Raw genomic sequence first — 23,137 nt, 5'->3', positions numbered from 1 at the left:
GGCGCTTAGTGGGGCTCTTTCAACAGCTGCTGCATAAATCAATCTTTGGTGTCATCACTGCACTTCTGCGAGACTTCACTTTGAAAGGCATAGACAGGAAGACATGATCAAAGAAACAGTCCTTGAGGGGAAATAGAGGGTCCAGTGGAGCATCTTCCATTCTTGTTTTTCTACAAGCTTCGTGTCATTATCATCATCACCATCTTTGACCTGTACCTTTCTACTGAGTGCTTTGTGCCAGGCATTGTGCTAATAAGCACTTCACATACTTTAATCTCCACGATATTACTACCCTCATGTACAGATGAGGAAATTGAAGGATTGCCTGAGGTCACATGAATATTAAGTAGTCAAATGGCAGAGCTGGGATTAGAACTCAGATGGCACTCAGAACCAAATTTCTAAACACTAATGGTTAAAACACCTTGCTAATCTTGGATCCTAAGAAATAAGTATAATGCCATGCTGGTTGAGACATGCTTGAACTACTTAAGCTGGAATCAGCAATTTAGACCAAAACTGTCAGACTGTTTATATTTTCCTCTTTCCCAAATCCTCCCTGAACCTCATGCCATCTACTTTGGTCAGACCATCAAAACCCAAGAGGTGCTCAGCCTTGTATATCTGCAGCCATAACACCATGTGCTTCAATCTAAATATTTGACATAGTTTGTGTTTAAATGCTTAAAACAAACTTACTAGAAACTTGCCATACAGGTTTACAGTGCGTTATAAGTCAAAACTCATGGCAAAGCCAACTCATCATATTTCGTTTCTGTGGTTTTGAATGTTGACCAAGTGATTTTTAATGACTATTCATGCATGAACCTGCAAGCTATGGGGTTTCCATGTCCACATGAGCACTGTGGTGGTAGCTGGGGCCTTCCAAATGTGTTCTTGGTGTGTTTGTGTTAATTACTTACGAATCAAAGATAATTACTTGCCATCTGATCCAAAATGAAAGCTCTGAGGTCTATCAAAGGGTGATCTATGGCCTGAGGACACACCGGCAGGGAGAACTAAAATTCTCTTGGTGTCCACCTGGGCTCTGAGGAAAGGTGGGAAGAGATAAGCTCTGAGACTTCAATGCACAACAGCTCCTGCACCAATGAAAACATGCAAGGATTGGCTCCCTTAATCCCATCCTATTTATGTGGACATTATAAAGGCTGCAATTCATATTTGAAGACACTTTGAGAACATATAAGCAGTCCTATTATGTTGCTCAGAAGGTTCACTTAAAATGGGGGAGAGCAGGGGGATCCCTGGGTGGCTCAGCGGTTTGGAGCCTGCCTTTGGCTCAGGGCGTGATCCTGGAGTCCCGGGATCAAGTCCTACATCAGGCTCCCTGCATGGAGCCTGCTTCTCCCTCTACCTGTGTCTCTGCCTCTCTCTCTCTCATGAGTAAATAAATTAAATCTTTAAAAAAGGGGGGGGGGGAGAGCATAGAAAGCCTATCATGTAAATTCAGGGGATTATGTCGCTTTACAAGAAGATATGAAGGTTTAGCAATGCCTAAAAACATGTCTTCTGTGGATGCTTCAAAATATACATGTTCTTTCACTAATTCCTTTTAGGCCTATTCTATATGATCAGCTCCACGTTCAGAAGTGCAAAATGGAAGCAAAAATGTTTAAGAATTCAGAACTGAGCTTCTCAAGCTGTAACATGCACCTGGATCCTCTGGGGACCTGGTTACAGTGCAGATTTGTGTCGAGCAGGTGTGGGGTGGAACCCGGGATCCTGCATTTCCAACAAGCTCCCAGGGGATGCTGACAACACAGTGCACACACTGGATGCTGCAAGATACTACATTATCTACAAGGCCAACAATATAAAAGAACCGTCTGATCTGAGTATCTTTGAAGACCTCTTAAGGATCACATTCCTTCGGAAGTTAGTGCTACCTGGCCTACTGCTACTACACTCCCTGCTAATGACACAGATAAATTCCTGCTTTAATTTGGTGACCACCACAGCATCTCACTTGGCCACATGATTGCCGGGAAAGGGCATGAAAGATGAAAAACTAGAAGGCAGGTAGGGTGTGCTCCACGGGAGTCCAAAGGCAATCTTTGGATCCCAGGGTATTTGGTGACAAGATTTTCAGGCAATGAGCTGCAAGACTGGACAAGATAAAGGATTTGTCACCTAGGGCCTGTGCCCTTCCAGAAAACATTGTCTTCTTTCTCACAGAGAGGGCTTCCTTTCCTGGAGGCTTTGAACCATGTGAATACACTGAACTCCAGTACTTTGAGGCCTATTTTGGGCAATTCATAAACACAATAGGCTTAGCTGGTTTATGGAAATTTGTTCAAGGAAAAGGCTCAGGGTGGAGTCTAAGGCTGACTGTGAACGTATCAAGAGCTAACACTTAAAATAGGCTAATGGTACCTTGAGAGAAAAACAGAAGCCCAGCTATGAGCCCATTATGCTCGCGAGGATAACATCCACCTGCACTGGCTTTCACCAAGCCAAGGCAGGGCTTTGCTGGTTCCTCTGGTACGGGACAGGCTGAGTTCTAAATAAGAAAGAGAACTAGGAACATGTATTCACCAGACTGGGTTTGTATCAGAATTTTGGTTTACAAAAAGATCAGAAAGGTTAAGAGGGGAGAAGTGACTAAGCACATACTCAACTTGGAACAGTATCTCTGATCTTGATAAACAAGAGTGTCTGCCCAGTGAAGTATTCAAAGAAGGCTCTTTCTTGACAGCCACTTCTATCTCTGGTCTAAAGGACACATATCAGAAAGGGAGACAGAACATGGAAGACTCCTAACTCTGGGAAACGAACTAGGGGTAGTGGAAGGGGAGGTGGGCGGGGGGGTGGGGGTGACTGGTGACAGGCACTGAGGTGGGCACTTGATGGGATGAGCACTGGGTGTTATTCTATATGCTGGAAAATTGAATATCAATAAACAATAAAATTTATTAAAAAAATAAAAAATAAAGGACACAAAGGAATATTATTTGTGAGCTCAATACCTATGATTGCTCAAGAGAATTTTTAAAGAAACCCAATACCCTGACACTTGGAATCTTTAATGAAGTTTACAAGGGAAATAACTAGAGTACTAAAATTTTTACTTCCAGTTACAATGCACTTAGGCACATTCATTTCTACAAGAGGTTCCTTTAATAGGATAGTCTGTTTTCCAAAGAACAGCTGATGAATTCTGAGAATGGTAGGGTGGATGCTTGTTGATTCATGATCTGCACTTAAATTTTGTACAATTGGATATTTTAGATGGCAGGAAACCAGAGACAGATCTAATAAACTGGCCGTAAAGTAGTTTTCTTATTGAAAGAAGATAAATGGTAGCCCATTGTGAACAGCTTTATAAGTTAATTAACCCTTTACGTGAACAATTTTAGTTTCCCAAGTGACTGACTTGCTGTTCTGTTAGTGTTCCAGCTTCAAAAGAGACATGAATTATATTTTGTGTGGAGGTCAAGTCAGTGAGGGTCAATCCTTATCCCGTTTTCCCATTTTTTCTACTGCCATAAAAAAACTTTAGAATGAAAGCAAACTGAGAAAAAAAAAAAAAAAAAAAAAAGAAAGAAAAGAAAGCAAACTGAGCAGGTTAGGAATTAAGCAACCACTTTTTAATCAATAAATATGAACATCTGTGTGTTAACCAGTTATTAGGCCAGAATAAAATCGTAACTTATCAAGAATTCAAAAGGTAACCTTGAAAACAAAGTGGAAAAATCTTTGCCATAAACTTTTCCCACATAGAGAATTAGGGGTAACAAAAAATTTACTCAGAATAAGGCTTGGAATAATCTAAAAAATTCCAGGTAGATTTCAAAGCTAAAAAATATTATTTTGCACATAGTGGTCAATACGGAGATTATCGGACAATTCAATGAATAAATGATTGAAGGGAGGAATCGCTGAACCTCAGGGAATAGGTTGACTTATATTCACATTATGGACCATTCTGATACCCACTCCTTGCTCCTGCCTCACCTCACTTGGCTTTGCTGTGCTCTGTATTTGCAGGACATCATGCTTCCAAGGCGCTTGTCAGCTGGCTTCCAGGTAAGGTGGTGGAGGAAGAGTCGAGGGCAGGAGAGATGAAGCCACAGTATTTCTTTACATCTGACTCAACTGGTCTTGCCCCAACTCAGGCAGGGGCTTTGTCTCTGCCATGGCTCCAATTCCCACAATCCCTTGGTGGTCCCGGCTCTTACCAGGCCCCCACCATGCTGCCACTTCCGTGGGCTACCCCAGCTTCTAGACTAAGGGGACCACACCTTTTCATAGCCTTAAGTGGTAACAGATTCCTTTTATTTGGGGTTTCTTTTATCATCTTTGTGGTCAATTTCCTCTATTAAATTTCCTCTACTGAAACACCTGGAATGGTTTCTGTTTCCTGTTTGATACATATTAGAATCATTAACATTTTTTTCCCTTTATCTGGAAAGTTTTGCATGAGAATCTGTCCTAAGCCAATGAAAAATCACTCAAATCACACTCTACCCACTTTCTGCAACACTGGTGAACAGATGCTGTTTTTTTTTTCAGCCCTGCAATGCTATTTGCCAAGTAGACCCCATCTACCGTGTCACCACCAATCATGGTGGACACAGCCAAGAGTCTGTGGAGGTTGTTTCTGTTGTATGTGCTACATGGAACAATAAGCAGATAAATACAAACAAAAAATTAGTCTTAAGAAGAAATTACAAAGCCATCAAATGGATACATTGTAAAAAAAAAAAAAAAAAAAGGAGAGAGAGTCTCCGAAAACATACAAACATAAGACAGCACCAGAAAGTTTCTTTCCTTTTGAATCAATAAATGTTCCTGAATTAAAAACCTTTAGAATTTTTAGGTATTTCAAAAGCATCAAAAAAAAAAAAAAAAAGACTCATGAACAAATGATCCATGGTTTTTCAGCAAGAATGCATCCCTGAAATGGTTATCTTTTCAGAAGTAGAGTTCCTTGGTAAGCATGGAGACCACACATGGGATCTGCTTCTTCTCGTGGAAGTGGGGGTCATCCGACTGGGACTCGAAGTGCCTGGCCACCCTGTTGTTCACCCTGGTGAGGATATGCAAGATCTCCAGGCTCTTGCCGTGCTCATTCAGGGTGGAGCACAGGGCCTGCACAAACCAGGACCCACTTCCTGGGCTCCTCCATGAGTAATAGCCTTCAACAAGACAGAAAGGAGAAGATCAGATCAGCTGAGCTGGCCGCTGCCCCATGCACCACCAGGAATGGGCTCTCAGTGTATGGGGCCTTCATATCTGCTTTCCCAAAATTATCTTACTCTTCTCTTCCTGCAAGTTCCCAGTGAGAATTGCGCTGGTGTGCTCAGAGAGCAAACATCTTCAGTTTAGAAGGCTGCAAGGAGATGCTTAACACATATGTTCCTGAATGATACACATCAAATACCTAAGTGTGGATGAGACAAATGGGCACGTGGAGCTTTCCAAGGGAAATGCTGGAAAAGCACTCCGGCACTCTGGAACTCCTCACTGCCCTTTGAGGTGAGAGCTACGTTCTAATCCAAGCTTCCAAGAATTTGCAGGAGATCTTAGAGAATTTTGAGATGTGTTCCTGTTGTTGGGGCACACAGAACTGGAGCCTGACTCCTTATGAAGAAATCTGGAAGTGAGAGGTGGCTGGATCACCTACTGCCTTAGGGGTAAAGCCAAGAGAGCATGCTGTTCTGAGGCCAACACCATAAGGGCAAGGGGTGTGCTTCTCATGGACCACATCTGGTCTATGCCAGAAGAAGCTTCCGCTCTGTCTGTCCAACAGGATTTCTTGGAGGGACAAGGAGACCTCAGCATAAAGAGGCTAGTCAAGTGTCCTGGAGGATTCCCAGGAGCTGAGGAAGGAATCACAATACACAGCCAGGGATGGAGATGCAAATCAAAGTCCAGGAGATGCAAGACACAGGAAACCAAGGGATTTGAGAACATGCCCAAGAAGAAAGGACCCAGCTTTAATCATCTCATTGGTACAGAGCACAAGAAGCCAGGTAACCATGCAACTTGGAGCTTCCCCTAACTCTCTCCCATCTTTGACTCTGAAAGAGTCTAAAAAGGAACCGGCATATGGTGAAGGAGGTGAATAAGGGAAAAAATCAAGGCCCTGTTAGCACCTTAGACCTATAGCAGGGCTGATCAGAACCTGGAAGAAATTTAAGGCCGAATTGGGTTCTGGGTCTTAGTTATTATTTCAGTCTGGATATTCTGGTTACAGTGCTGTGACTGTAACCTGGAGAGAGACCATACTGTCTAATATCTTAGTGTGAGCACCACGGACCTGGTGATGGTCAAGGGAAGACTCCATCACTCCCAACCCCCAGGTGGAAAGGAACATATAAAATAAAATCAAGCTGTATTTGGCTTACATGATAAGCTGTGCTTTGTGCTCCTACTGCCAAGTGGTCTCACCAGTTTGATGAGATTCAGTCAACACCATTATAATTGATAACAATCACTTATTGAATAGATGTACAGTAAGTTTAGGAGTGACCTATGTGGGTAAAGTGACTGAGGCACACTTAGAATTCTTCCTGCAGCACTGAGCACTGGTAACCACCAGTGAGGGGATTTAAGCCCCATGTACCAGAAAGCAATTCGCTTGCAGAGGGGCTCGAATAACTCATCTCATTCTGTAAAATAACTGATGAGGTTGGTCCTGTGCTGCCAACCATTTCATTACTGCCCCTGCCCTCATGTCCCCTAACCCCTGACCTACGTGGTCTTCCAGGGAACCAGCCTGAAACACAAACTCATCCTGTGGCTCTCCTACCTAAAATAGCTCCGTTGTACTTCTTTATCAGGGTGAAGTTTAGGCTGCTCAGGATATAGCTCCTCATAGCACAGAGGACTCACCAAGATGCGGCCCCTTGCCTACCCATCCAGGTCTGATCCATGCCATACCTGGTCACATCCTGTGCTATGGACTGTGTCTCTCAAAACTCAAATGTTGAAGCTCCAACCCTTCATGGGACTATTAGAAGTAATAGGGCCTTTTAGAAGGTAATTAATGTTGAACGAGGTTATAAGGGTGGAGCCCTGATCCAAAAGAGTTAGTGTTCTTATCAGAAGAGACACCAGAGAGCTCCCTTCACCTCCACCATCTATCTCTCTGCCCTGTGGGGACAGAGCTAGAAGTAGCCAGTCTACAAGCCAAGAAGCAGGGCTCCACTAGAAACCAAAATGGCTGGGCCTTGATCGTGGACTTCTTAGACTCCAGAACTGTAAGAAATGTATTCCTACCCTTGAGTCTGTGGCATTTTGTTACAGCAGCCCAAGCAGGCTAACACACCCCGTGATCCGGCCTTTTGAGTGTTACCAAAGCACTGGGCATCTGACCCTTCGGCATGCTGTTTGGTAAACCATCTTTCCCTCCCATTGTTGTTTGATTTTTTTCATGACTCAGTTACAGGGACTTTCTGGGAAAGCTTCTCTTACTGCCTCCCTAGAGTTCACCCTTCTTCCTTTACCTCTGCCACACTTTGCTCAGAGTGCCTATAGCTCTACCATTGGGTTTGTTTAATCCAGGTTCATGCCCCCATGACACTGCTTCCCTCTTGAGAGAAGGAAGACCAAATTATTTTTTCACATGATCCTTAAAACTTGTTTTTTTTTTTTTTTAAAGATTTTATTTATTCATTCATGAAAGACACACAGAGAGAGGCAGAGACACAGGCAGAGGGAGAAGCAGGCTCCCTGTGGGGACCCGATGTGGGACTCGATCCCCAGACCCCAGGATCACGACCTGAGCCAAATGCAGATGCTCAACTGCTGAGCCACCCAGGTGTCCTGATCCTTAAAATTTGTGAAGTTGTCATTCTTATGAAATCCCACCGGTAGATCCTGCCAGAGTCGGTTTTCCAAACATACTAACCAATTTATTATAACCAAGACCTACTACAGAACTACTACCCACGTGAGGGAGTTCTAAGTGATAGGTTTTACTTAAAACAAAGGAAGGAATTCCACTGAACTAAGGCGAACATGGGAACTTGGGAAATGAGTAGGCTTGCTCATTCCTGGCATTTTCTGGTGCCTGTTTCTGGGCTGCAATGTAAAGGAATCTGGGTCTGAGCTATAGCCATAGCTGTATACAGAAATTTCTATGTGACCTGGAGCATATCACTGAAGCTCACCCAAGCTCATTTTCTTTTTAAATCTGTCAAATTAAGATACTAATGCCTTTCCTAACTTCCCAATTATTATAGAAATGATATGAGGTAAGAGATAGGAAAACACTCTATAAAATGTCAAGTGCTATAGAAATGTTTGTTCTTACTATGACCAATAATAATAGTGGTAGTAAATCTAAGAATTGAGCTTACTTGGAGAGAACAGTGAACACATCCCCATGGTAGGCAGAATCATGGTCCCTAGAGATGTCCATGCTGTAACCCCAGAACCTGTGAATGTTACCTGAGATGCAAAAGGGACTCTAGCAGATGTGATCACGGTTATGGAAATGAGAGGTGGGGAGAGTATCCTGGGTATTCCAGGTGGGATACCCAACCTAATCATAGCAGTCCTTAAAAGAGGAGAACCCTTCCCAGCTGTGGTCAGAGGCAGTGGACGACAAACTAGGGAATTCTAACATGTTGGAAAAAGCCTCCAGAATGTTCCTTCTGGAATTCTGTGAAGCCACTATGTTTTGGGGAGTTTATCGCTGAAGCAACAGGAAATGAATATAGCCCCAAGCCTGCACTGTGATGGTGGGATGGCATGGTCTGGTTAACAGGCAATGGATTTGATACCTGGAACTGTAGAATACGCGAAGAGAAAGTCGGCTTCAACGGGGATCTTATATCGAGGATTGGCATCTGTATCATTGATGGGCCCCGAGTCGGCCTGGACCCCATCATCCAGCTCGGTCCCCCGGCAAGCCTAAATACCAAAGCAAAGATCACTCCGTGGAGTCAGGAACAGGAACCTGTGTGCTCTTCACTGCCGCGGCCCAGTGCTGAGGGGTGTGCCCGGCATGTGCTAGCAGCTCAATGAGAATTTGATAAATAAGTAAATAATGGACAAAGGTTGTGTCAAATTAGCAAACAAAGCAAATGAAAATATTGCAGTGTCTTAAAGAAGTCTTCACAGCTGGTGATCTGATGCAAATACAGATGCCAAGCATCTAGAGGTAGAAAAACAAAACTCAAGTTTGCCATCCTCCACCGAAACTGCACCTACATGTGTAAAAGTGTTAGAACCCAAGTCACTCTGTAATCACTCCGTACTCTTTTATCTTTTCCAGTGGTATTTGGCTTTGAAAAGTGATTACCTGAATGAAGAAGAGTTTGGGTTTCTCTAGAAGGGTTCTGCATCTATCCCCCCTAAAATGGGCGGTCAAGTCCTTTATTGCTGTCATGCCATCTGTTCCATAAATTAGATTTTCTTCTCCGTGGCTTAGTAAGATGCAGGCGAAGCAAGCAGAATTTCTGTGGTCCTCTTCAGAGGCTGCAAGCAAGTGATTTGAGGACTGAAAAGTTAAGATAAAAGTCCTATGGGACCTCCAAAGGGTCCTCCCTCCCAGACTGGCAGTGGCCACCGACTGTCAGACACGTATGCAGGGGAAGGAGCACCTCTGTGGAGAGAAGGAAGACCAGTGGAGAGAAGTAGAATTCTCACTTAGTCTGAAACCAAGACGGTGCTGCCTCTTGAGGAAGTGCGCCCCATGTGTGGGCGGGGTTCGGGAGGCAGCATCTAGGGGTGCTGATGGGCTTGGCCCTGCTGTCTGTTAGGTCTGTGATGCCAGCCAAGTGACTTCACCACTTTGTACCTTTATTCCCTTATCTATAAAATCTTTCTAAAACCTAAGGTACTTCTAAATATATGATTATTTTATCTGCCAGATTATTTATCTGCCACCAGGGAAAAGTTGACACTTTCAGCTGTGTTCTAGACAGGAAGATACAGACTTGTTCCTCTTCTATGAATTACCTTTCTGAAACTGAGACCGTTCTATAGATACCAAACCTATCGCTTGCTGTCATGGGCACTGATTTCATCTTTTTAGGGGAGAGATCGAAGTTTCCTGAAAAGCTCCCCTGCCTGGGCCCAAGTAACCCTAAGGAAGGCAAGGGTGCCCAGGCGGAAATCGCTCCATCCCACAGAGGCACCCTCCCAAGAGGGGCATGCTGCTCCGTCCCGGAGCAGGGAGGAGGTGGGAGGGTGGGAGGCGGGGAGACACACACACACACACACACCTTTCTTTAGCAGATCTTGCATCTTGGCACAAGAACAGTCATTATAGATGACCACATCAAAACCCAGGTTTCTGAAGCACTTGAAAAGAGCCTCGGCATCTTTGTCCGTTCCATTTCGGACGCCCATCCCTGTGGGAAGGAAGCGCAGGATGAGCCATCCCTGGTTGATACCTGCCTGTCAGCAGCATCTGGTCGAGGCACTAAGCGTAGCCTTACTGGCTCTGGTGTAAATGCTCCCCCGAGGTCACTGTGTGCATGAGCAACTGAAATAAGCAAACTCAAAGGAGAAGGTCATCCAGCCTGCCCACAGAAGGTGAGCCTCGTCACGGCAACCCTCTACTCCCAGCAAGGCCAAACAGCTCCCCTTGATTCTTAGCCCTTTGTTCACATCCCCCATCACCTCATGCACCAGGTGGGACCTTAGACTTGAAGCCCCCGACGTCCCTCATGCCTTCTTCCCGGGCCATGAACAGCATCAGGCGGGGTGTTGCCTGCCACAGCAGGTGGGCACAACCCTTCTCTAAGTGAAGTCTGATACAAGCTGAAGGCAACGGGAAAGGTTAGCCCTGGCCCACAACATTTACCTGTTGTTTTGTCGAAGTTCTTGTTGTTTATGATGATGCATTTGCCCACCTTCTCAAAATTCATGTTATACTGGTATGTAGGCACTTGGTCCTGGGCAGTCTTGATTGATCTCCCGGAGTCATTTTTCTTCTTCCTACTTGGAAAATATAAAGCCAGTCAGGGGCCGTGGAGGATGTTTGGACACAAATGGCCTCTGGATTCCACTGCTAGCATGGCAGGGGTGCCCAGGAAAGCTGTACCACCTGTGAGGAAAGGCCCAAGGTGGGCAGATGGCTCCATTTAATTGGTCATATTTGAAATGAACAGGATCTCCTGCCTTGTTTTACTAGATGCCAGAGAGAGTGTGATCCTGGGGCATATTGGCTGGGATGGCTACAACGTGTTTGTAACACTTGGAGCTGTTTATAGCACCTGGAGCTGTGTCATTCCTTGCTGGTGGGAACCTACTTTTTACCCTCATTGTTGAAAACTCACAGAATCTACCCAAAGTGAATTTAAACACAGCCTGTGGCACAGCAGTTTAGGGTGCAGGGATGCACTGCTGAGCGCATGCATAGATCGGGTGCATCCCTGGATCCTAAAGTTGATCAAACACAAAAAGGGAAACTGATCTACACATGTGCCCAGCAGTGCTGTTCAGCAAGGGCCCCAAGCAGCAAATAATTCAAATGTCATTTACAGTGTCGTGGATAAACTGCTGAATATGCATATGATGAAATAGCATATAATAGTAAGAGTGACCAAACCATGACAATACGAAGCCCCATCAATGAATCTCATGACTATCATATTGGATAAAAGAATTCATAGTCAGAACACTGACACCTCATATGAGAAGTGGTTACTTTAAAAGGGGGAAGAATGGAGGAGCAATTTAAAAAAGAAAGTCATCCCCTTCCAATCTCCAGACGCTGGCCATCCAGCTTACCAGAAGCCTGCCATGGAGGCTGGAACACGCAACATCACTGAGCAGACACAGAAAAAAATGTCAGAATGTGAGCTGAAAGCAGCTGTGCTGGTCATCCAGGGGAATGTAAACTCCATGAGAGAAAAGATTTTTCTCTCTGTTCTGAAAAATTGCTGACTCCCCAATCCCTAGAACAATGCTTGGCACATAAGTTGCTCAATAAATATTTTTTATAAACTACAGACCAATATTCCTTATGAATAATAGATGTAAAATTTAAAAAAAAATTTGAGAGAGAGAGAGTGAGCATGTGAGTGGGGAGGGGCAGAGGGAGAAGGAGAGAATCTTAAGCAGGTTCCATGATCAGCATGGAGCTGGACACAGGGCTTGATCTCACCACCCTGAGATCAGGACCTGAGCCAAAATCAAGAGTTGGATGCCCAACCGACTGAGCCATCCAGCTGTTCCTGGATATAAACATTAAGAAAACATTAGCAAGCCTAATCTGGCAATCTCCGAGTAGGATTATTCACCATCACCAAGTGTGACCAATCCCAGTAATTCAAGGTTAGTTTAACATCCAAAAATCAATTAATGTAATCCATCATATTACTAGACAAAGATAAAGGACAAAAACCACCTAAACAGCTCCACCGATGCAGAAAAAACTGACAAAATCCAATACTCTATTATGATAAAAATGCTAAGTAAACTAGCATTACAATGGGACTAACTCAACCTGAAAAGGGTAACTATGAAAAACTCACAGATATCATACTTAGTGAGGAGGCATTGAATGCTTTCCCTCTAAGGTCAAAAACAAGTCAAATATGTCTACTCTTGCCACTTCTGTTAAATACCGTACAAGAGGTTCCAGTCAGGGGAATTAGAGGTAAAAAGAGGTGTTCTATGAATGAATGCATCAAGTGCATTGCCTCATTTTACAGTTATGGAAACAGGTCCACAGGGGGGCAGGGGTTGTTCAAGGTCGGCCAGGTAGTGATGAGCAAAGACCACCACATTGGCCCCAGGTGATATCAGCATCTCACGTCAGTGCTCCAGAGCCCCACACCTAGAGCATTTGTCAGAAGACTAGTCCAGCATGATGCCAAAATTTTGGTCAAACATTGGGAGGAGAAGGTGAAAATAAAAACTCAGCTTGTTACCTGACAAATGTGGGCATTTCATTCTGAGTTTCACTGAATCTCACCTGTAGTAGTTTCTCAAAATCTCTGGAAGGACATGGCCTTTGCTGTTACCCCTCCTACCTGGGTCTAGATTACAAAGTGACTCTGTGTGTCCAATCTCCAGATTGCTTATTGCTTTTCTTCAACTGTAACCCCACTCTATCCTCCACTTTTACAAGACCAACATCCTTCTGTAATATCACCGGATTTTTAAAAGAGAAATAGCCTCAATTTGTTCCACTTTCTCTGGACTCTTCCTCCCTACATTTTCTTTCCCCAGGAAGGCAGCACAAACAAGCACTGGACTGGGACTCAGATATCTGCCCATGAGACCCTTCACAGAGCACTGACCTCCTTGGAGGTCCTAGAAAACAGAGCCTTCTGTGACCGTCACAGAAGAATATGGCCAATTTCATGGGCAGTAATACTCTTGTAGAGTCTTTTCCCTCTCCTGGGCCTCCATAAAAGCTCAGAGGGGACAAATATTGGTAAAGTGAGCTTCTGTAGCATTCAAGGATATGCCATGTGGGGGTTGGGGGGGTGACTAGGATTTACTTCTGAATTCCCTGTCAATAACCCATACTGACAGTGTCCTCTGTGCATGTGGAAAATTATCTGCAGGTACTCTTTTTTTTTTTTTTTTAAAGATTTTATTTATTTATTCATGAGAGAGAGAGAGAGAGAGAGAGAGAGAGAGAGAGAGGAACAGACACAGGCAGAGGGAGAAGCAGGCTCCATGCAGGGAGCCTGATGTGGGACTCGATCCTGGGACTCCAGGATCACACCCTGGGCTGACGGCAGGCGCTAAACCGCTGAGCCACCCAGGGATCCCTGCACGTAGTCTTTCATATGCACACAAAATCTTGAAGCCTCTGAAGGACGTGAATGTGACTTAATTATACCCATTTTATAGGTTATAATAACAACTAACATTTGCCAGGCCCTTAAAATTCTCCCTGCATTTTCTCATTTCCTCCTGACAGGTCTTTAGCTAATGTAAGACCACTCAAAGACCCTAATAAGACTAGTATTAAGTCTAACAGGCTGGAAGTCTTTAAGAGATAAAACTCTACTTCTATCTTCTGCAGTGTGAATTATTCTGAAACTGTACAACAACATCCAAGTACTAAACACACTGTGATTTTTTTAAAGCTGTCACTAGCCCATCCACAATGATGAGCAAAACAAAACCAGTGAGCATCTTTTATAAGAAAAACAGGGTTGGTTATAAGTTACATGGAAAAAAAGACTCCACTTCTACCAGAATAGATTTGGAAAACACTTTTTTTTTTAAAGGATTCCAAAAGGGGAATAAGATACACACACTTTAAAGAAAATACTTCCCATGTTTATAAAAAGTACCTTAAAATTGAATATGAAATGTGTGATTCTTGTTCCTGGTAAGTATTTCAAAAGAGAGGGAATTCCCTTACCTAGCCTGCCCCCAATTTGAACCCTCATTTTTCAAAATGAAATAAGCATCTGCTTCCTCTTTCCGGATTTGAGTCAGTTCATATTTATTTTTCCTTCTTTTTGCTAAACCTGGGTCTTCCCAGACCACAGATATGTCTTAGGGAGCAGTCACGTCCATCGCATCAGCTTTGTCTTCTTCCTACAGTTGGCCTTGGGACAACTCCATCTGTAGCTTAACTTTGGGGAAGCAATCCCTGTGATCAGGTTAAAGCACGTAACTGGAGGGACAAACACAAGGAAGAAATGATTAAGATGCAGAAAGCACCAGGAAAAAAAAAAGAAGTGGGTTGGAGCCCACCGCCTGATAGATACATTGTGTTAGAATCAGAGTCTGAGAGATCAGAGTTGGCCACCTACTAGCTGTGAGGCTTCCGGCACCCTCTCCCCCAGGGATGAGCACCCTCTCTGTTCTACTTTTCCTTCAAGACCCCAACGAGAGCAGTGCCTTTACTTCCATTTTGCCAATTCTGGCTGCAAGGCTGCTGCAGAGATATGAAGTACAGTGTCACATTTAGGAAGAGACATGATTTCTGAAAGACAAGTGTTCAAGGGTAGCTCCTGCTTGCTGCTTCTGCATGCACACAGGAGAGGGGTTTTGCATGAATATTCCTCTTGTGTGTGACACCTAATGCTATTTGGAAACACTTGTGGACTGGCAAGTTTTTTCCCCCTCTTCCCCCTGCTGCTCTTACTTCCAATGGTGAACCTTAATAGCATGTCTCAGTTAAAAGAGCTGGCTGGCAGACCTAAAATTTGTCCAGTTAGCCACTCCATCATGACGTGCAGGACAGCTGCAAAGATCCACTTCAGCCTCTACTTCCAGGTTGAACCATGAAGGGGAGGGTCTTTAGTCAAATTAACATAGTACTGCAAGAAAGCAGGAGGAAGTTCTCTATGTCCTGATGTGGGAGGATTTCCAAGATGTAGGTTCAGTATGAAAGAAAACAGAGGGGCAGGACAATGAGAACTGTGTATTATCCTTTGGGGGAAAACGAAGGGGGAATATTGTATCTTTATGGTTGCTTGTATTTGCATAAAGACTCTTGAAAGGTGACATAATGGATAAACCCATTAATTCCAGGGCCGGACTGCTGGTCTTTGAAACCCGATGGCACCATACAGCTGAGTGATCATGGGTAAGCTACTTAACCTCCCTATGCTTAGCTTCCTCCTCTGTAAAAAGGACAAAATTACACCTTCTGCTTCACAGCTTACGAACAAGTTGATAGTCACAAAGCATTTAGAACAGTGTGTGGCCTGGAGCAGATAGTACATAAATGTTATTATTATTACTAATGGTATTTGTTGTCTATCATAAAGAGTGGTCCCCTGCGTAATAGGGGGCCGGGGCCAGGGTGGCAGGATGGAGGAAGAATTCGACTGTATCTCCTTTTTAGTACATGTGAATAAGTTAACTAATCAAAGGATTAAAATAAAAATTATATAGTAGTTAAACATCACCTGCTGCAAATGGATTTAATTATCTGGCCTATTTTGGAGATTACTGGATTCCTACTTTTTTGTGCCACTCGTTGAAAGGGCTCCTGAGAGACCCCGTGATTCTGTTTTGCACTGTGATTTCACATGTGATTGGATTCCCTAGCCTTTTGGGCTGCTGCTTCCTCTCCACCTCAGTAACAACGGCAGCCATAAATATGGTCATAATAAGTACCATTTCAGAATCCTCACTACCATGTACACATGACCTCAAATGGTCTTTATAACTCTGTAAGGCACTGGCCCCATCTCACAGGAAAAGAGGACATTAGCTTGTCCAAGAACACAAAGCCAGACAGGGGTGAGAGCACAGACTCACTCACAGGTCCAACACCAAGTCCCCTATTCTAGTAGTTCTCACCTCTGTTAAAATCCAGATTCCTGGGCCTCACCCTAGACTTAAGAGAATCAGAGCCAGGCCTGTGTGTTTTCCTGGAGATGCTCACATCCTCTGATGTCAGAGGGCCTCAGCACTAGCCTGTCTTCCCACCTCTTGGGTCCTCTTTTTTTTTTTTTTTTTTTTAAGGTTTTATTTATTTATTTGAGAGAGAGCATGAGCCAGGGGCTACGGGGGCAGAGGGAGAGGGAGGAACAGACTCCCTGCTGAGCTGGGAGCCTGACGTGGGACTTGATCCTAGGACCCTGAGATCACGACCTGAGCTGAAGGCAGACACTTACCAACTAAGCCTCCCATGAACCCTTGTGTGGACCCTCTAGACTCTAACCTTCCCCTGCTGACCCCTGCACAGGACAGAGAGCTAGCTTGCCCCCTCCTGTCAAAGGCCACTTTCAATGTGGGTGTTGCCTTTGGTACCTTTGGTTCATGGCCAGGAGGTGGAACCAGATACATGGTGGAAGGTGGAAGGTGCCCCTGGGCAGCAGCGAGACTGGATGCGGGGTCATGGGTGTGATTTACAACTGTCTGTGAAACCTGCAACGTCTCCTGGGAGGGCAGTCACACAGAGCTTGAAGCTGAAGTTACTCTGACAGCACAACCGAAATGCTTCCAGGAAATGCCACCCTGCATGCAATGCCACCCCCACTTCTCCTTTGTTTGCACAGTGTTTGGAGAGTCCCCTGCACTGCCCTGGTGGCGCAGTAACTCAGAGTCGGGGAGGGAAGCTTTGCAATCCTAATGCCAGCAGCTTATAAAGAGTTACTGTCTGTTTGGAAATCAATTGCCAGGGCCAAGCAGATCATCAGATAAACAACTGCCCTCGGACAGGAATGAGGGCCTCAAGGGCTCCAAAGAGATTGTGCTAATTAATTAGCCACTGCAGGAAGATGGCAACAGTCCACAGCACAGCAGGTTTGCCCAGCGGTGGGGAAGGAGAAGGGTACTAAGAAGCTTTCAAAGATCCAGATGAGAAATTTCTTCAGCTGATGATCCTCCCCCACCCCTCAAGATAAGATCTTCTAAAAGTAGTCATTCTTGTAGTTCTAAGTTCATATGACTTTTCTGCAGAAGATCCTGGAACATGTATGCACTGCTATGGCACAGACCCCAAAAAGGAGGGCATGAGCTTCTTCCTGGACTAGGTCAATGGAGACCAGCCTTTTTCCTGAATCTGACCAAGAGGGCAAACGGTGGAAGAGCCACTTCCCATTTCCCTACGTCACCAGCAACAAGTATCAATAATATTTGTGTAATGTTTTATGCTTTACGAAGCCTGTTAATACTCACTATCCCATTTATTCTGCAAAGTACAGATGAGGGGTACAGAAAGACATTGCAAATACAAGCTGGCCATGGTATTTTTTAAGTCAGATTCTATTATTTCCCATTTCTACCTGCTTGCTTGCCCCCCCACCCCCACCCCTTCTCCTCTGCCTTTGCTAATTCTCTGCTGATAAATCCAGCTTTTATCTTGACCTTTTTCACCTTATGAAGACTTTGGCCAAGATTACTATGCCAAAGAAGAAGAAGAAGAAGAAACATGTGTTTTGAAACGTGCTATTAAGGATAAGGATCATGGTAAGCCAGAACAGTGAATTAAAAGTTCTAAATCCTCTTAAAAGCTCCTGTGTTTCATAACTGGCTACAGATTAAAAAAAAAAAATCTGGCCATAAAATCGCTGTTCTTTGGGCCAGACAAGCAAGAGTGCAATAACCATGATAGCCTAGCAGAACAACGTAGCAAGTGTTCGCAAGTGTGAGCTAAAATGGAATGGGTGGTTAATTTACTGCAATGCTTCCTAACCATCTTTCTTGTTTCTAGGTGTTGCGTTTCCTCACCAGTAGGAGCAAGTGCCATTATCTTCTCTTCCCAGACATATTCAGATAAGCTCAAATCTCTGCTAGGAACACAGATAATGACAGCATTGATTATTAGGAAGAAACTAGATGATCCTAACTTCTTAGGTTAGAGACCCATTTTTTTTTTTTTTTAAACCTCAGATTCCACGGAGTGAGGCCAACTCAGTCATTTCAACAAAGTCAAGAGGCAAAAAAATTACAACCAAGCTCTGATGGTTATTTGTACAAAAAGACATCCTTGGAGAGCCTACAGCAACTCATACCAGGAAACATCACAGGATAAAAATACTCTGCCTACTTTATGAAGAAGTAAAAAAACTCAGAGAGTGCACAATGAATTTTTACAATCCATTCTGGGTGTGAGTATAATTTTCCCCATCACCGGAGTGGATAAATACAGGTTTTATCCTCTTACAGGATCCCCTAGGCTGCTGGAAATGTGAATTATACCTTTCTATATTCGGAAGGGAATAGAAACATGCAAACCTGCTACTGTTTATTTTCTAAAACGTCTCCATGAATAGGATCCCCAGAAGCTCTATCTGTTTGCAGACATTCATCAGCAGGAAAGTAAACACACCACCAGGCACACATTTCCCCAGGGCTGTTTCATTCGGAACTAGAGCTCTGGTTTTCGTAGCTGCTTTGTCTAAATATTTTTGGGATGATTCATTCATGGTTTCAACATTTTAACAGCGGGTATCCCCGACAGTCCGGACATACCAAGTCACAGAGTGAGGCAGAGAGGAAAGGAAAGAGTGAAGGTGGTACCTCGTGTCTCCATCCGCAAGCACCCCCCTGTGCATCAGAACTAGGCTTCGCCCAGCAACTATGGGCAGCGAGTTTCCTTCTTCTCTGTAATAATAAAAACTCAACATGCTCGGGGCTCAGCAGGGGACAGCAGACTGGAACAGCCCGCCCAGCCCTGAAGGCCCGTGACTGAATCAGCAGTGAACTGCACGCTAGAGTTTTCCATAGGACCATTCACACTGAGGCTGGGAAAGTCACACTGGCCTCCCCTTCTCTGCTGACCGGCAGAAATGCCCAGGCTCCACACTGCTGCATCCTCCCCACCCCGGGACAGCTCCCTAGGGACAAAGTGACTTTCTAGGAGCATAGAATCCAAAGTGGGTGGGGGGAACCCCAGATGTCCACAAAGATGCAGCCAGAAGCATCATTTTAAGAGTGATAACATGGAAACAGGGGAATGGCTAAGCAAGAGACGGAGTATCAGAAGAACAAAATCCCACACAGCTATTTAAAGTGATGAGCATGCAGATGTGGGTGACCCACCAAAGTGCCAGTCTACAAAAGGTGGCAAAACAGTACACGTGGAAATTGCAAAAGTGGAAAATTATATGTAAGTAAATGAACAAAAATAGGAGGTGACTTCGTGGAGGATCACTGTTCAAATTCTTTGGGTTATTTTTCTCCTTATAAAGGTGCTCAAGGTACTAACACAAATGAAAGAAAAGGTGGACCAAATGGCCTTAATTTTCAAATAAGGCATATAAACTTTTTTAATGGTCTGGAGTAAAGTGAATGGTCTCGCAGTTACTGTACCTCCACATGCAAAGAGGAAAATGTGGACACATAAAAATGAAACAATTATTAAGCAATGTTTCAACATTGCTTTTCTCAACTTCCTGGTTCAAGGTCTTGGGCAGTAGAAGGGTGTGAAACTGAGAGAGAGGAGCTGCAGCACCTGCTACTCTAGGCAAACCCAACCAATTGCTGTCCTCAGGTATAGAGAAACTTGGCTCTGTACATTCTTTTCTGAAATTCAAATTTGCAAACATACACCTACTTTGAGAAACAGAGTTGCTTAAAATATGCTAGGGAGAAAGAGTCTTTCCCCCAAACTTATCTACATACACGTTTCCCTCCTCCCCTTTGAAAATGAAATAGAGAGACCTCTGACAATAAAAATTGATAAAAGGGGCACCTGGGTGGCTCAGTCAGTTAAGCGACTGACCCTTGATTTTGGCTCAGGTCATGATCTCAGGGTCATAGGACCAAACTCCTAATGGGGCTCCGTACTGGGCTTGTAGCCTGCTGAAGACTCTCTCTCTTTCTCTCTCTCTGCCCCTCCACCCCCTGCTTGTGTTTGCCTTCTCTCTCTCTCTAAAAGAAAGAAGGAAGAAAGAAAAATAAATAAAGAAAAATATTTTGATAAAAGACTAAAAAAAAAAAAAAATCAGCCAGGGGTAAATCAAGAACAGAATTCCCTTTCAATAGCCTAGAACTGATGTCTGTATTATGGCTGCAAGCTCCAGAACTTAGAACGGCTAACAGGACGGCCCGCGTTCTTACAGTCACTGCATTTATCTTTTCCACTTTCAGAGGAAAGGCAGAGCAATTCTCCACAACAGGTGCATGCTAGACAACACCCAGAACTCCAGCGAGCTCGGAGTTTGAACATGCAGGGCCACACTGTACATCTCTTACTTGTGACCACATGTGTCCTGGGGAAGCAACAGGCCTTCTAAACTAAGAAGCTTTAGTTTCTTTTCTTTTCTTTTTTTTTTTTAAGATTTATTTATTTATTTATTTATGATAGACATAGAGAGAGAGAGAGGCAGAGACATAGGAGAGAGAAGCAGGCTCCATGCTGGGAGCCCGATGCGACTTGATCCCGGGACTCCACAGGACCATGCCCTGGGCCAAAGGCAGGTGCTAAACCACTGAGCCACCCAGGGATCCCCAGGAGCCTTAGTTTCAAAGTACTTTTCTTCTTCTTTCTTCTTCTTCTTCCTTCTTCTTCTTCTTTTTAAGATTGTACTTATTTATTTTAGGTGGGGAGGGGCAAAGGAAGAGGGAGAGAGAATCTCGAGCAGACTCCCCGCTGAGCACAGACCCTGATGTGGGAGCTTGGTCTCATGACCCTGAAGATCATGACCTGAGTGGAAACCAAGAGTCTGACACCTAATCAACAGAGCCCCCCCCCGGTACCCCTCAGAGTAACTTCTCTATGACTAAACTTAGTTCCAGAAGAGTGTTTTAACATTTTTATTGAAAATGAAAACCCGGTCATTTACTTTCCTTCTTCATTTTTTTCTTTTAACCGTACAGCTCATTTTTCCCCTTCTGGGAGAGCCATAACCTAACATGACTGGAGATATTCTACATGTGCGGAGCTTCAAGGTTTCTAGATCCTGTGTCCATGCTTTAGAGGTGTGGCTCCCTGCTCCTGTAATGGGTACTTGGCTTTCTTTACCAGAAAGCCCATCGCTAGCCCTGTTGGAAAGCTGTCCATCCCTCAGCTGAAGTGAAGCAGAAAGGGAGCACTTTCAATGAAGAATTAAATTTGCTGACCCAGCTGGGTAGGAGAAAAAAACCGCTCTGCTGGTAGATTACTGTGGTTGAAAGGCTCTACGCCACTGCAGTCGTGACTGGCACTTGATTTAAGGGGTGGAGCACTGGACCCAAGTTAGACCTGGGTCTTGGTCTTGGTCTTGCTGGGTGACTATGGGTAAAGCACTTAACCTCTCTGGTCTTAACTTTCCTTGACCATTGGAGGTGGGGACTGGACAAAGCACGTTTTCAGGAGTCTTCCAGTTTTAACATTACAATGGTATGATTTCTTCCCCATCAGGAATGACATATGGTTTCTTCATCAGGCAATTCAGCAAGCGGATGGTTACTTTATTCAATTCTCACAAACAATCCCATGGAAGGCATTCACATCCCTATTATGCAAATGAGAAAACAGGCTCGACAAAGTCAAAGGACCTGCTAGCCCCTCAACTGGTGATTGGGAGGCCAGGACCAGAAGCTGGGATGTCAGCCTCCATATCACCCCTGCTCCCTGCTGTCGTTTTAGGTGGTGTCATCACTGCTGCAAATACAGCAGTCAACCTCTAGTACCGTTTATGTACAAATTCGGGAGCCAGGCATCCAGTGCTCTGCAGTCTGAATTTGAAGACTTCCTTTATGGAAAATCAACTCCCTGGGTATATTTTAACATTCCTCTTCTTTTGGGGTACCCAGCCAGACCTAGCCCCTTTTAACCAGAGTGTGATCAAATGGCTTTTGCTTCATTTGGAACATAGTCTTTGGAATGAGCTCAAGGTCTGTGATCTTTGTTCTTTTCTCTAATTCCAAAGCATTGCTTCTTCTGAAACATCCTCCCCTCCACAGGAGAAGACAAGCCACCTGGATCTTTCTTATAATTCTACAAAGAACACATAGTCTTACAGGAATCTGTTTACATACAGCCCTTAGCTGGTGGAGAAACCCGAGTAGCAATGGAGGAGAAAGAGTTAGAAGCCAGTGGCCTTCCCTAAATACACTCAAGGAGCACAAAGGGAGGAACAACACAAGGATGACATGAAGCAGAAAGCCCAGGGGAGCTGAACAAGTGTCTCAAAACGTGGGAGTTTATCAAGTTTTGAAAACGAGGATTTCCCCCAGCCCCCTTCCCTTGGGAAATGGAAGGATAAACACACCCCTCTGCAGGGACACAGAAGGCTGTGGGGAAATCTGAGTGGGTAAAATCTGTTTGCTACTTTGTCTTCTATTTCTAATTAATACTGACCTTGGGCGGAATCGAGAAAGGTTCCTCTGATTTCACAGCTCCACTGTGCCCCAGAGAGGACATGCAGGAGGCTGCTGGGCAGGGGCCATCTTGCACCTGCCATGGCTCCCGGTGGTGTCACCAGGTCCAAACTCACCCTGTCCATGGGCCTCCACCCACATCCCAAGAACCTGTCCTTTGAGGCACAGTCTGATCATCACTTTCATTGTGGCCTGGCCCTGGCAGGCAGGCTCTTCCTATCCCCTACTAACTCCAATTCCAATGCATCAGGTTCTCCCTCCTCCCTCCCTCCCTCCCTGCCCCTACACCCCACGCTTCCCAGTACACTACAGTTTTCAGCCGTTTCTGTAGCTGCGCTTAGACACTCAGTAACAACATGAGTTTACACCAGGGCAGGGACCACACCACTACCCTGGAGGGCAGGTACCCTGTGCCAGGAGCTAGGGTTACCTTGAAGCCCTCTTCAAATGCACAGATGATTCTAGGCCTCGTTCC

The 23,137-nt window shown here is 44.6% G+C and overlaps 1 protein-coding gene across 2 annotated transcripts in view; it reads right to left on the bottom strand.

The window, feature by feature from the left end:
- Positions 1 to 3,586: 3,586 nt before the first annotated feature.
- Positions 3,587 to 23,137, bottom strand: part of CASP7 (caspase 7) — a 30,206-nt gene continuing 10,655 nt past the window's right edge. Inside the window, exons 3-7 of one of the 2 annotated variants that reach the window (XM_025467272.3) lie at positions 10,784 to 10,920; positions 10,200 to 10,328; positions 9,275 to 9,450; positions 8,754 to 8,883; positions 3,587 to 5,159 (exon numbers count right to left, since the gene is read on the bottom strand). In XM_025467272.3, the coding sequence (XP_025323057.1) occupies positions 4,936 to 5,159; positions 8,754 to 8,883; positions 9,275 to 9,450; positions 10,200 to 10,328; positions 10,784 to 10,920 (796 nt within the window). In that variant the 3' untranslated portion in view covers positions 3,587 to 4,935. The remainder of the gene's footprint in view (positions 5,160 to 8,753; positions 8,884 to 9,274; positions 9,451 to 10,199; positions 10,329 to 10,783; positions 10,921 to 23,137) is intronic. The other variant, XM_025467273.3, reaches the window with a different exon arrangement.

The sequence above is a fragment of the Canis lupus genome, chromosome 28 (assembly GCF_003254725.2).
Source record: "Canis lupus dingo isolate Sandy chromosome 28, ASM325472v2, whole genome shotgun sequence".
NCBI lineage: Eukaryota > Metazoa > Chordata > Mammalia > Carnivora > Canidae > Canis > Canis lupus.
The sequence above is the reverse complement of the archived record's forward strand: the minus strand, read 5'-3'. Positions and strand labels throughout refer to the sequence as shown.